At 37.6% G+C, this 14157-nt stretch overlaps 1 protein-coding gene across 4 annotated transcripts in view; it reads right to left on the bottom strand.

Moving 5' to 3' along the window:
• Positions 1–14157, bottom strand: part of CROT (Carnitine O-octanoyltransferase) — a 22840-nt gene extending 8683 nt beyond the window's left edge. The window contains exon 1 of one of the 4 annotated variants that reach the window (XM_022832210.2): positions 14050–14157. In XM_022832210.2, coding sequence (XP_022687945.1) covers positions 14050–14067 — 18 coding nt within the window. In that variant the 5' untranslated portion in view covers positions 14068–14157. Of the gene's footprint in view, positions 1–2152; positions 2639–10747; positions 11312–14049 lie in introns of those variants that run through there. The other 3 variants (XM_022832206.2, XM_022832207.2, XM_022832209.2) reach the window with 3 other exon arrangements.

The following is a 14157-nucleotide window of genomic DNA, read 5'->3' as shown; positions in this document are numbered from 1 at the left end:
AAACAACCACCTTTCTCTAATACCTTCAGCTACAATTGGCGCCAAAATACGAAAACGTTGAGGACGTACGCTCGGTACCCTGCTTTTCGCCAGTTGTTACCGCCTAGGTAAAATTCGCTTAATTTTCTGTAAGTATCATTCATCTACACATCGCCCTTCTGCAAGTGCAAGGTCTCGTTCTCATAACAATCGCTTCGTGACGCTATTATTACGGGCAATGCCAGCCTATGATATCTTTCAGTGATGAATGCCTTGTGAACAATACAGTCGCGGCCGCAACGATAGCCACCGAACAAATGTAAGGTATTTACGTCGGCTCCGAAAAGCATTTATGTATCGGAACTCAAGTTAATTTTAGACATTACGTGCTGCCTTATGCTTCACAAAATAGTTTTGAACTGCGTCGTTTCTTGTTCATGCCCAGCTAAAGAGCGGGATCTGGGCTACAAATAAATGTATAACAACAAAACTGCGCTTATTCAAAAAATATCATACGCGCCATAAAAAAGCGATTTGCGTTGCACTTCGTGTAGTACATTTCTCCAGTACGTTATATTTTACGACAAGTTGAAAGGTTTGCTTAAACCTAATTATATAATCTAAATTCAATATAGATGTAGTATATATGTGTTTACAGGCCCGGTATACTGTAACACGATCTTAACCATCTAAGCAAGTGAATACCTAGGGAGTATTTCAAAACCTATTACGGGGCTTTAGTTTTCTATACGCTTCCTCGATTTAAAAGTACGTCCAACGTAGTCAATCAATATTAACAGCGAGGTCATTTTTCGAATAACACATTTGAAGGACTGTCTACAATTCAGAGGATCTATTACGCTATAGTCCGTGAAACCAACGATGATAATAAACACTGACACTGCTTAATAATTAAAATATGTTTCATGCAAAAGATGACGCTGTTTTCCTGTTTTAGTTAGCTATATGGCTGTCATTCTCGTAAACAGGTGTGAATAGAGTGGTTAAGTAACAGATTTAGTAAATCATATTTCCGCTAAAACCTGCCAATTCTTTCTGCATAATAGGAGATGGACAATGGAACTATTTAGTGGTATACAGGTCGACAATCGTATAAAACCTGAAAGTGAATAGGCGTAGCATTTCATATTCAATCAGATCAAGAAGTTCTGATTAGAATAAGAACCTAATTCGATGTTGTAACAATCACCGTTCTACCAATTTTTTACGATAACATTATTGAAACATATTTTTTCTTACTTCACATGTCTTCAATCTAGCAAATTATTCATTATAGTTATAAATTTCACAACTGTCAATGTTTTGCATTAGGGTATATGTATTTTTAAAGTTATTTCAGCTCCTAAGTTACTGCTGTGAACTCGCAAAGACGACTTTGGGTCTTTTATTCCGCGCCAGTGCAAGCAAATTTCATCTGCAGCAAATGCTAACAACCCTGAACAATTATACTGTCATGCTTGGTCCTACAACGGACCAAGCCAGGACACAGTTGCTCAAAAATGGGGAAAGGCTTACTGACAATGATCCGATTTGGTCGAAGTTGACAATTTGAAAATTGCCAACCTGTTGAGGTACACCTGTTTCAGGCCAACGACAACAGGGATGCCCTTTACCGGCCATCCAGCGAAGAGAGAAAAGTAACCATTACAGCTATTACGGTTGAAAATAAGCAGAACCAATTAGTCGAAACAGCGGCTAGGCTGTTCACTTTGAAGGCTGCTTCGACTGCCGCATTCGGTATCCCGATTCTTTAGGAAGAACTAAGTGTCTGGGACCTACTACATATTGCATACTTACACAAACCGAGTGATATGATTCAAACTCAAGGTCAAAAAATCAAATGTACGGAAACAGAGTCATGCCGGAAATCTCTGAATCGGGCGAATTGAAACTGAAACATAATGACAGAAAAATTGGCAAATGCACCGCATTTACATTGATAATTTGTAATTTGGTATTTTCGGCACATGATGTTACACGATATTGCTTGGGGAAATAACTGTTCCCAATTGCAATTTGGCATCCTTTCTCACGCTAGCAGTACGTTTTTCTTAAGTTTCCTTTTTAGTTCAATAAACAAGCTTCAAGACATATTTCCATTGGAGAAGATTTGAAGAAAGTGGTAAGCATAGATATTCTAAATATACTCTACCTGTGGTTGGATCTTCATTGGCTCATTATACTGTTACTGTATAAAATACGTTCTTGAGTTATACCACCTTAGTACGAAATCACCATCACTCTAAATTAATCACTTTTTCCGCTGGTCTGTCCAGTAACTAGTGAAGTCCGTTGCCAAGGGCTAAAAACGAGCACCTGACTAATGTTCAGTCATTGTCATTTAAGACCCCTGTAGGACAGCATGGTCTCAACAATTTGCTGTCGTGCCCATTCCAGACTCTTGTCTCGCTAAAAAAAGAAAGAGGAAGGCAAAAGTCCCGCTATGCGTCAACTAAACACTTGCTTCGTTTAAAAGTATGATAATGTCTACCCAGCGACAACAGCTCCTTGAGTAAAAGAAGTCGGCATACAGGAATGAGACCTTTAGCGGGCTTGCAATAGTCGATATGAGACTGGACTTTGAAGGGTCAGAGGTCGGCGAGTCGTGCAGAGGGTTCGCCAAAGTCTGTGCCACGTAGATGGCGCATCTGCAAAGCACCAGAAACCCTTTCTTTAAAGGAAGTAAATACATAAAGATAAGGCACAGCACGAAAAACGAATCGTTCACAGTTGAATCAATGAGCAAATAAAAGTAGAGGATAACCAAGGTTTACTTTGCGAACATATAGAATTAGAGGTCTGTTATATCGAGGTCCTTATGTCAACCTATTAATCCTTTCGCAGTTTTATTTCGTCTTAGATATCCTATTGTAGACTCGTTTCATGTAACTGGGACAAGACAGTTAAATTCATTGAGCTAACAATATAAAACTCATTGGTAAATGTCTACAGCGGTAGTCACCAAAGATCAGTCACCAAAGTACTGCCATGCATTCTTGCGCATAAAAAACAAACAACTTTTTTTATCGATGTCTATCAAAGTTTAGCAGTTAAGATATATTGGCAGTCGTGTCTAAAGCGACATAGCTTTTATTTATTTTTAGGTTTCTTGATAATACTGTTATATATATATATATATATATATATATATGTTATAAATATGGAAGTCGATTGTAGATGTTAGGTATTTGAAATGTAAAAAAAAACGGTTGAGTCACAGCAGAACAGTGCAATATGTAGAAATGTAGATGTATGTACATCTAAAAACGATATAGAAAAATTGTAAATATCACGAAATGTATGGCTGTCTACAAGATACGGACACATAGCTGGGTATAAACCTATAATCCCGGCTTTCGAATGGCTCATAACAGCAATATTAAGGATGTTAACAAACAATGATGCTTGCAGGTTTAAAGATAACGGTACTGGGTATTTTTTTTCGCTATCGATAACTTGGGTTGTGTCTAGAGAACAGAGCCACCATAGCGGTTTGGTTCACCGAATAGAGACGAAACTAATACGTGCGATTAGTTTTTACATTCGATTAATAACTAAGCTTTAGAACTGGTAGATATTTTTTAATGCACTTGCATTAGTTAAAAAAACATATAATCAACACACAACGGAGAACACAGTTGAGTCTTAGATTTATGCGGTTGTGCGCCTCAATTCCAGTGGCCGCCTTTTGAAAAACTTACGACGCATGAGCTTCGTGATTCTTACCAAAATTGCTATGTCAAAACACAATATTCAGAAGGAAGAATTGTGTTTATTTAACCAATAACGGCAAATTAACACTTTTAATCCATGAAAAATTATAGAAATGACATTATACTAATTTTTGCAACGCAGTTTCGCTAATTATCTCACTAAGCAATGTCAAAAACCTGGCAGTAATTTCTTCTATTTTTCTGTTCAGAAGGCTTTTTAACTTTTAGAGAAAATAGTCTACTGTGAAAATATTACAATGAGAAAAACACCTGGCATTGAGCAGCTTTAGAAGTCTTTGGAGCTTGTCCAAGAACGCGCTTTCATTGGTAGTAAGTCTTCTGATAAAGATGCTGTGGCTTGAAAGGGTGTTATTTTGTATTCGTGTTTGGGTTTTTAAATTTAATCTGCAAAAACGTATACAAACCTATGATTAGAAGAAGATAAGTTTATAATGCGTTTTCTAGCCGTTCGTTTTGAATAATTTGGCATTCGCTTCACAGGTATAACGAACCTTGCCATTAAGACGCGTTGGAATTGGCAAGCTGATCAGAATTTCAACGCAATAGCCTACGCCGTTTTAAAACGTAACTTTCAAATTATCCTTGAGCAATAGTAACTGCGGTGACATTAACGATCGGTATAATCAACTCAAGTCTGTCTATAGTTTAGGGTTTTTCGTACACACAGACAGCCCCTTAAATATAGCTCCATGTGTCCTATTTGCACGTTACGGAGGGCTTAACCGATATAGGACCAAGATCAAAATACAGTAGTATCTGTGCACCGACCGAGGCTTCTGAAATGATGTCCTTGTTGCTCAACTTTATCTTTTTACAGTTAACTTCATGGTAATTATTTCAGGCTAGCAAACGTCACAGATAGCCAAGGACAGGCGTGGTTACGTTGTCTGCGCACCGATGTCCTGATCTCAGCTGTGTTGTTCTCTTATTAAACATGAGGCACGTATGATTATACTAAAAATAATGCTGCCCTAATTAAATTTACAACTTAACTATACATATCTCTAGTACTTGAGGTACAAGTAACGGTGGTTAGAACTTAATGCAGGCTGAAGTCTTAACATTTAACCATCGCCTATGCAAAAGGGAGAACTTAATACTGATATTAATAACATGGGTGGTCATTAATTATTTTAGCGGTTAAGTGAGCCTGAAGCATGGAGATCCCACTATCTCACAGAAGCGAACACGAAACACCTGTGTCCAGCATGCCCGTATTAGAATAGTTTACGAGACTAATGCTGGCGATGCTTCTGCCCCTGGTCCTGTACGACTGTGCAACAGTGGTGTCCTTAACTAATTCTGTCGACGTTTGATTTCAAATTGTGACAATTTAACAAGTAGCAGAGATCGTCGCATATGACCTATCGAGCAGTCCAAAGGAGAATGAAGCCGTCTAACAAGCGTCTAATATTTCAAAAAACCTTTCAGTAAAACGCCATGTAAGTGACACCAATCACGCAGTCAACCGATCAAGAAATTCTACGTATGTACTGAAAGGCTGAATTGTATGGCAACACTGTCGGTAGCACTTACGAGTTCGAGAAACCGAAAATACGATTATTCCGGAACTGTGCAAAAAAGTAGCATCTGGCGAGCATTTTTTTGCTACAGAACTAGCGAATTAGACATTCAGTATACAGATATGTTAGATGGGAGGGCTCCATATTTTTTTATTCGATTTTGTTATGCAGGTAACGATCGGTCGCATTTGGTTAATAAGCTCAAGGTTTTGATTTGAACAGTGATATCTTCATAATGACTTTGATAATGCTTTTACTCTTCGTAATAAGGTTGTCTTAGCCACTGCTAAAATGATCGAATACTAGAAGTGAAATCAAATCTTCAAAGATACTTTTCTTTACTTAAAATTGTTTTCTAACATATTCCTATGGAATTTTTCACCTAATCACTAGCACGATATTTTCTACTTCCGAGTTATTTAGACCAGCTGATACCTTTGTCTTTAAATTTCATAAGCCATCATTCACTTGAGAAGAAACTACCAACCCTACATACTATAGAAGTTTGAGGATAAATCTAAGAGTAGTCTTCGGGTGTCAGGGCTATTAGCTTAATAAACAAAAAACTAGCGAACGTGATAATATTCTAGATTCCGACACGTATAGAGAAACAAAGGCGTAGAGGCACAGTTATCTTTGTGCTTGAGTCAAGTAATTTGTCTAGTGACAACCACATTTAACTGTAAACGTTCTGGCTCACGTCGTGGCAAACACGCACAATTCTCTTTTAAATTATTTTTTAAGCACAAGTGAGTTTTGTTCGTTATCCCCTAGAGTACCGCCCAAATAGACAAAATTACTCAGTTTGTAAAGACTAACTACTAAGAAATATTGAGGTTTAACTTAAGGGGCTAAGCTACAAATAAATCATGTACTATCTAACAAGTTTTTAAAATGACAATTTGCTGAAATACGTCTAGATACGAGCATATCAGCCAGTGGATTCCTTAAAACGTTTAAATATTTAGGATGGTAAAAAAAAGTCCAAAAAACACAGATGAATCAAGGCACGAAAAGGCCGTGTTGGGTCTGAAGGAATGGTACGACAGGTCTTCGCGCCAACTGGAGCATAAAAAAAGTACAGACGCCTAAAGAAAATTACATTTCAACTTTCTTTTAATCATTAATTTTCTGTATGTCGTTTTGTTGCAGGGTTGTAATTTCATTTACAGTAACGCTTTGTCTCTCATAACAGTTACTTATAACATTTCATCCTAATAACAGCCAAAGTAATCGTAAAGGCCAAATCGGCCTATGGCCGGTTCTACCTTACATCACCAGGATCAATTTGGTTGCGTAGCTTAATGCAGGTCCAGTTTCTTTTAAGCAGTTTACTCGAATTTGCTGATTTAGCACCAGAGCTCATGGCGCCCCTCATTGTTTACCTACCGTTCAGTGTTGAGATGATCCCTCTTGCAATTTGGCTACCGAAAAGCAAGTCAGGGTTATTAAACTGTCCTAAATAAGGCCCAAAAAAAGGCTCAGTCTAACAGATGTCATCAGCTATTTATAACGCGCATAAATACAGATCCATTATCTACTTTATTATAGTACAGCCACGGCATAAAAACGTTTTGATAGAGAAATACGCACAGAAAGCAAAACACTCTTTCCAGCAATAATCGTCCACGTTCTGAGCCGTACCGCTGCACCTTACTGGTAAGTTGTTGCACACATTAGTTTTTAATTCCCTGAAATGTCCATTTGTGGTTCGTTTGTAGGCAGTTACTTCAAGCCACTGAATTCAGATGCTACCCGATTTTAGACTCTTCTTTATAGGACACCCAGTCCTGTTACCAATAATGGGAGCTATATATACCGCGAAAGGACAGCGTTTTGCGCCTAATTAGGCAGCAGTATCGTTCCAGTTTTGATTGAAAAGATGGTGCGTTCACTCAATCGCCTGACTGTAAGAAAACGGCACCTGGATACCTGAAGAGATAGCTCGATGCCCCTTCGTAGGCAGCCAATTGCACTAAAAGATAATGCCGTGCTTATTTTAATGGTCGGCTCCGACCTGATTTTCAATACAATCACATACGCCTTGACGGTTGTGAAGACTGGCTATTGCGCCAGATGGTGTCACTGGTAACGGGTCGCAATAGCAGGCCGCGGTAACAAACTAGATTGTTACAGCACATTTCGAATGGTTTGGTTAAATAGCATTTATTGTTTATTCAAGGTAAACGAGCGAGTCAAGGGCGACATGGCAGTATTAGATTCCCGTCAACTTTAGTCTCGTATAGACTAACAAAGCTAATACACGTTTAGAAGATGTTACTTGACAGTTCGTTTAAGAAGCAAACATTCTCTGTAGTAGTTTATGTCGCATTTAACTGAATACTATACGGGTATGACCCCCGAATCACGTATTAAATCACAACGTTTACCTAATAAACGTGGTCGGCACTTCGGGTAACAATGCTGAAACTAATTGATATTATTTGTTAACCCCTCGTTTAGAGTTGCATAAGTAGGACGTGTAGGATGTCTAGTTGCATTTTTCCTGATATTAAGAAACATTCCTTTTACAGTTTGTCCTACTTACGATGCCCCTGAATTAAGGTTCATTAAAGGCGCAGAGAAGCACACATCAGGTTTCACTAAAGAAACTGTTGAATGGCTGTTTATTGAGTACGAGAAACAAAATAATTATGTACATCTAACTGCTGTACACAACGTATCACAGTGCGTACCAGTTCCAGTGTACTCCATACAATGTGATGCATGACAAACGAAAAACGCACAGATGATTACAGAGTAGTAACAAATAAGCACAATGTATAAAATTCTATAAGCATTTATTTACGACAGGTACTGGCGAAGCTGTTTCAGGCCAATAGACGCGGCAAAAAAAAAAAAACGAAAATAACCAACAATACCAGCAAATAATACGGTTTGTGAAAAAGTGTTTACGTGTAAAATTTAATAGAAACGTATCTTTCAACTTTGATTTTTGCCCTAAGGAAAATACCTGTATTTTAGTACATGTGAGTGAACGACCCATTACCTAAATGACTGACTAGAATGGCTTTAGCGTTGAATGTATTATCAGATCGTGGACTATAATATCAGAAAACGATAAGAATGCTTTAGGCTTTGCTTTGGTGAAGTTTACAGAAATGCTATCGTATACATTAATTGTTCACATGTGAGCTAAACGAATACGATAGTGGTGACTATATTCCTCCCGATTCTAACAGAATACAATGTGTCCATAATAGATCAACTGAGTTTAACCTTGGTTCTGAATGATATCTGAGCAATAACGAATAATCGAAGTTCAACGAAAAGATAGCGTATATCAATCTTAGACGGGCTATAGAATAAAGACGGATTCAAAAGATAGGTTCAGAAGAATTTCGAAATGCCATCCGACATACGGCAGTATTTTTCTGTTTAAATTCTTTCAAAAGACTATAGAAACATGTCCGTGAAGTATTGTAAAAGACCATGACAGCAGCCGAAATTTCAGCCTCAATTTAACACAGCCTTATATTTAGTGTGAAATGTCTGTTTTTACTCGATTTTACTGCTTTTTAGCGACCTAAAATGATCTGTATCGTATAACATCAGCCTTAACGATGCTTCAGTTATGACCACTAAAGTGTCTGCTGTAGGTTTCCAGTGCAATATTAATTAAAATATGCGACCTTGCCATGTATGGTGTTTTCTAAAAATTGTGGTGTTCGAAATACTCATAAAATGCTAAAGACAAACAGGATAATCTGACGGACGGTCCAAAAAAGCCAAATGGGCCATGAGCACAACCATGGTTACTAAAGAACTATTTACATTACTAGTTTGAGAGTGACAGATATCCATTGCTTCAAATATGACGCATTGTATTTTTGTCTGACTGCTATCACAACGACTACTACTTAAGGCTTACATACACACAATTCGACCCATCCAAAAGGAGTGATGAAAAGTTACAAAACAATAAATGGATTTCGACTGTAAAAGGTGAAAATGCATCGTATTTTTTAATTGCTTAACACATTGTTTTAGCGGCTTATTAGATCAATGCCAATTTTTTTGTGTTACGGACACAGAAAGTCGCAGATGGATTATTAGGAAATAAAACCGAACATAGATCGTTCTAGTTAAGATTTACTATGTGCCCACTAAATTTAGAGGAGTATGAGAATCAAATCCGGGCAGAAAAATACTTCGCTTCGTGCCGAAAGCAGCCAACCACCTGAAGTGGTTTTTCTGAAATCCAGCCAATTTCTGAAGTAACAGACGTGAAACTCGAAAATTATTTGGCGCCTAAATCATGCATAAGATTATTTTTACATCTGGGCATTCCGTGCCTTGAAAAATACCACAAGTTTACACCTTTTACAGGATTCGCCAAATATATTTACGTTTCTAAGTCAGTTACAAAGAAAACGGGTTACGGAAATATCGTACATATGCACCGTATGCAAATCATATAACAATAATAAGCTGCCCTTTGAATTTCTATAAACTAACACGAGCGTAATCTCGTTCAAGTGTTTGGAGTTGAACAGTAGGCAAAATATTCAACGAAACTAAATAATAACGTTGTATTTGCCGTAATGTTTGCCATAGAGTTAAAAAAAATAACCTCATAAAGATAAGAACCCCACAATAAAAAATACCAAAATTTTCCATACTTTTTTGTGCATTGGTCTTTAAGAAAGATAATTTGCATTATGGTTTTACATAGTCGAAGAATAGATTTTTCAATGCAAAACCCGCGCTAAATCTCATTCAAAGGGTGCTCTGTTTTCTTAAGACAAGTGGCTCTTGTGGCGTTCCTGATGGGGGGTACCTTGGGATCAGTTTTCATCTTCGTACCTCCTTTGCATATCGCTAGCCTGGGGAGTAAACTGGAAATAATGCTGCGAGCAAGCTCAGTATATCACAAAAATAGATGATTCTTTAGTACAGCATTCGTTATTCTACCTAAAAGCCCCAAAGATAAATGTATAATGGCCGCTCTACATCACCTGCAAATCTCAGTTTTCATTCTGATGATGAGTCGATTTGCTGTTTACAATTGTGTGTGATCATCAAGGACTTGCCAACTAAAGATTCTCATTATTGTTCTTAATATGATGCAGACAACCGACAACGCCTTAGGATAGATAGAAATTTGACGGGAATATATGTAGCTTGACGAACCATTTTGTTTCGTAATTTCCAAGAGAGTTCTTTGTCTTTGTTACTTTGAGGGAAAGTAATTTGCTGTTACAATCAAGTATCATGAAGATAAGGCTCGTAGCTAACTAACAACTTAGTGTTGGATATTGATAAGAAACCAGCATTGAGCTGGCTAGATCAGTTGGCTAAATTTATCAAATGTATTATCAGTCCTTATAAGCTCGTTATATTCATGAAGAGTAATCCTATCGCAAAGGTTTAGAAGTTGAAGTGTAGATTCAAGAATAATACATGACATTATATTATGTGTGAACAAACTTATCTGAGAAGGAACATGAAAAATTCGTAAATACTAACTTCGTCTTTGACATTCTCTGTCCAATCCATTGCGTAGGTTTTGCTTGATTCCTTGAGGATTAACGTTTACCTTCTTGCTTATACTCTTAAGAATTATTATGGTGGAATTCCTGGATGAAATTAGACGTAGTTTACCAGTTCAATTACAAAAGCAATAATAGGCATCATGCGTCAAATTCGTTTGCTTATAAACATATATATATATGTAGCATAGGTCGCTTTCACTGACACGTAACTGGCCATATGTACTTGATGCACGCACTGCACGAATCGTCCTAGGTCAGATCGGAGCATATTTAATCTGATGTACCCTATACAACCAGACATGTGCTACTTGTTCGCCCATGATGGGGCTAGTGTCCACTCAAACACAAACAAAACTTTTCTATTTTCTTCTATAGTAGATCAACATAAATTATATTCTTTGCTCGCAATCACAGTTACATTTCATCGCTTGTCAAAGTGAAGCACAACGCTGTTGTAGAAAAGACAGAATTTACATTTGCTTCAACTTTCGTTTGAAAGTTGTTACGCATCCAACTGTACAGAGACAACAAGTGCTTTTATTCAACAGGCCTACGACGGCACAGGTGCCTCCATCGGAAGTGAAGGCTGCTAACCCGTCTGCAACAAAAGCACTACCCGAATTACAATGGGCTGTTTCTCTTACAAGTGCTGCCGTCAATTTCAGCTCACTGTCACCAGGCCGTTACCGCGCGCGAATATTCTGGTCTGACCTCCATCAGTCGAAAATCGACAGCGCCGCCTTTACTAGCATCGACATCGCTCCGAATGGCCGACCATCTTTGCAGCCGCATCTGAAACACTGCAATGCAAAATAACCGTTCATTTCTGCTACAGCAGCGAGTTGCGCGATCACAGTGCCTCCGTGCGCATAAAATCGACAACACTCGCTCAGCGGGCGAGCAGTTCTTGACCATCATCCGCTAGTATAGTTGATACTACGACGACTAACGTCGTTTGAGGCGCTTGCGGTATTTCGGGTTCACCAGAACAGTTGCTCCGTACAATAGCGTGGCGTAGACAGTAAAGCGCTTCAATATATCCCAGTTGCTGCTCCTAATACATAGCGAACGAATTTGCTCGTCGTTGCAGTCGTCATTTTGTCTGAGTTGAGTCGAACGACAGTGCTGCCAGATATTAGTAACACCGACAAGCTCATACGCATGACAACAGTTATTATACATTTACATTTATTGAAACCTTGGTTGAGATGGATCAGGGGGTCACTGCTTCAACTCTTGCCTATACACTATAAATAACTACACAATGTGTGTAAATAAAAAAAAAAAGAAAAAAAAAACATTCAATTTAGCGCACCTGCAATCTGGTACCGAGAAGATCAACATTCCAAGCCGCAATGCGTTAGTTGACGACTGGTTTGAAAAATGATTCTACGTATTCTTGATGGCGCCTGCCTTGCTTGTAAGCCTTAGACGTTGACTCGTTGGTGTTTGAATATCACAAAGCTGTGGGATTCGGATGAGTCGGATCCAAAACTGAGTTCAGCATTGCAGAATTCCCATTTCTTTATCCTGCTTGTCTTGTATTTCTTTTTATATGTATAACTATGTGATGATAACAACTGAACGGAATATATTTATACACCCTCACAAGGTTTGTTTGCTGAGCTCAGCTTAAATACCAATCAGCACAAGAACATAATGTAGTCAACTAAGAGCGGCATTGGAGTTTTTTTGATAATGGTCTTCTGTTTTCCGGTCAACAAAGATCGTTGAATTGCTTCACGAGACCCTATGCCAACGGCGACGGACTAACATAGATGTATTCAAGCCAAAAGATGCTTCAGTACAAACATTTTTTTAGTTTTCTGAAAGCTTATAACACACCCTTTATGACTTATCTTGTTTTCAATTAAGCACTCGATAATCATTAATTACTCGGAGACGTGAAGACGTCTGCATATAATCGATAGGTTGGCAAAAGAATAGAAGATAGTTTCGAGCCTTGGTACCTGATCCAGAAACATATATTTTAATGATGCAGTACAATACTTGACACTCCAATAACATCAAAAACCTTTTGATTGTACTAAACGTAATTTGTAAGTAAATCCACCACTTTTTTTATATATAAGCCTCATACGAAAACCTTTCATATAAAATTTATTTTTTACACATTGCTTAATTGTGAAGTTACTAAGTAGGGAAGGGCTCAGTGGATAACCGAGCTTCATGTTTGGAAGCGAAGGTACTATATATATATAAGCGAAGCTAGATAGAGTAGGGCACTTAGCTAAAAATTCTAAAATGAGAAATACGAAAGATATTAGAGCAGCATAGTGGATTGTGAATGATTATCCACGTGCTTTCACGTCGTAGGAAACTAACTTGATTGACTAAATATATCAAGTACGTCATAATACCATAATGTACTCTGCTTGACTTGTACTACATTACGTGTCACTAAGTCTAGGAAATTTTTTATGTGTAAAAGTTTGTTATTTGCATTCTTATATCTTCGCTTGTAGCTAAGTATAGTAGTCTCTATCCACTTTTCTCTGAAAGTAAATGCGTCAAATCGTGTCTTCACGCGAATATACTATACAGCTTTAGAGATATGTTTATTTAAATTTCTGCAATATAGGCCGTAATGCAATGATGTATTAATGCTAATAATCTCTTATTGTAGTTGCTACGGGCGGCTATTTTAAGCCAGGCGTCAAGCATATCATAAAATTAATTGACTGAGTTTGTTTTAGCAACATGAACGAACACAAAAACCTTTATATTTACAGTAGCTATTATTAGCCTTAAAAGAAAAAAAAAGCCATTAAAAACATTTATCCTTTAATCATCTGATTTTAATGATTACTTTAACCTCTATGGATCCAGTCTATGTATTTACTTATATATATATATATATATATATATATATGTGAATGTGTCTTTCGACTCGCTTACATTTTGGATCTATAGAACTAAACATAGTCAACGCCAAGATACGATACAAATACAAGATACGATTAGAAAGCTTATATTTAGAAAACAATACATTACCCATTTTGATACGCAAGTTATCCTAAACTTTTAGGAAAACTTGCGTATCAAAACTTTTTTCATAAACTTTTAATTTGTATTCTTCGCGCCGTAAACAAGTAATTACCTAAAAGTTGCGCGCCCGCTTTTGTTGGATACGAGGTAACGCAGCATACGAAGTTAAGCTGAAGCGTTTACGATCCAGATCAAAGCTCAACACAACTCAATCAAACCTCAAACAGAAATTTGTAACCGATTGTATTGTAACAAAGACTTACTTACTTGTGAGCCGTCCAGCATGACGTCATATTATGCGCGAGGGCTTTATTTACCTCATCTAAATAACCACAGAATTTTCACCGCACAAAAACAATGACAGTAGCAAATGTT

Source organism: Varroa jacobsoni, unplaced genomic scaffold, assembly GCF_002532875.2.
Source record: "Varroa jacobsoni isolate VJ856 unplaced genomic scaffold, vjacob_1.0 scaffold_377, whole genome shotgun sequence".
Lineage (NCBI taxonomy): Eukaryota > Metazoa > Arthropoda > Arachnida > Mesostigmata > Varroidae > Varroa > Varroa jacobsoni.
Note: the sequence above shows the minus strand (reverse complement) of the source record. Positions and strands in the feature narration are given on the sequence as shown.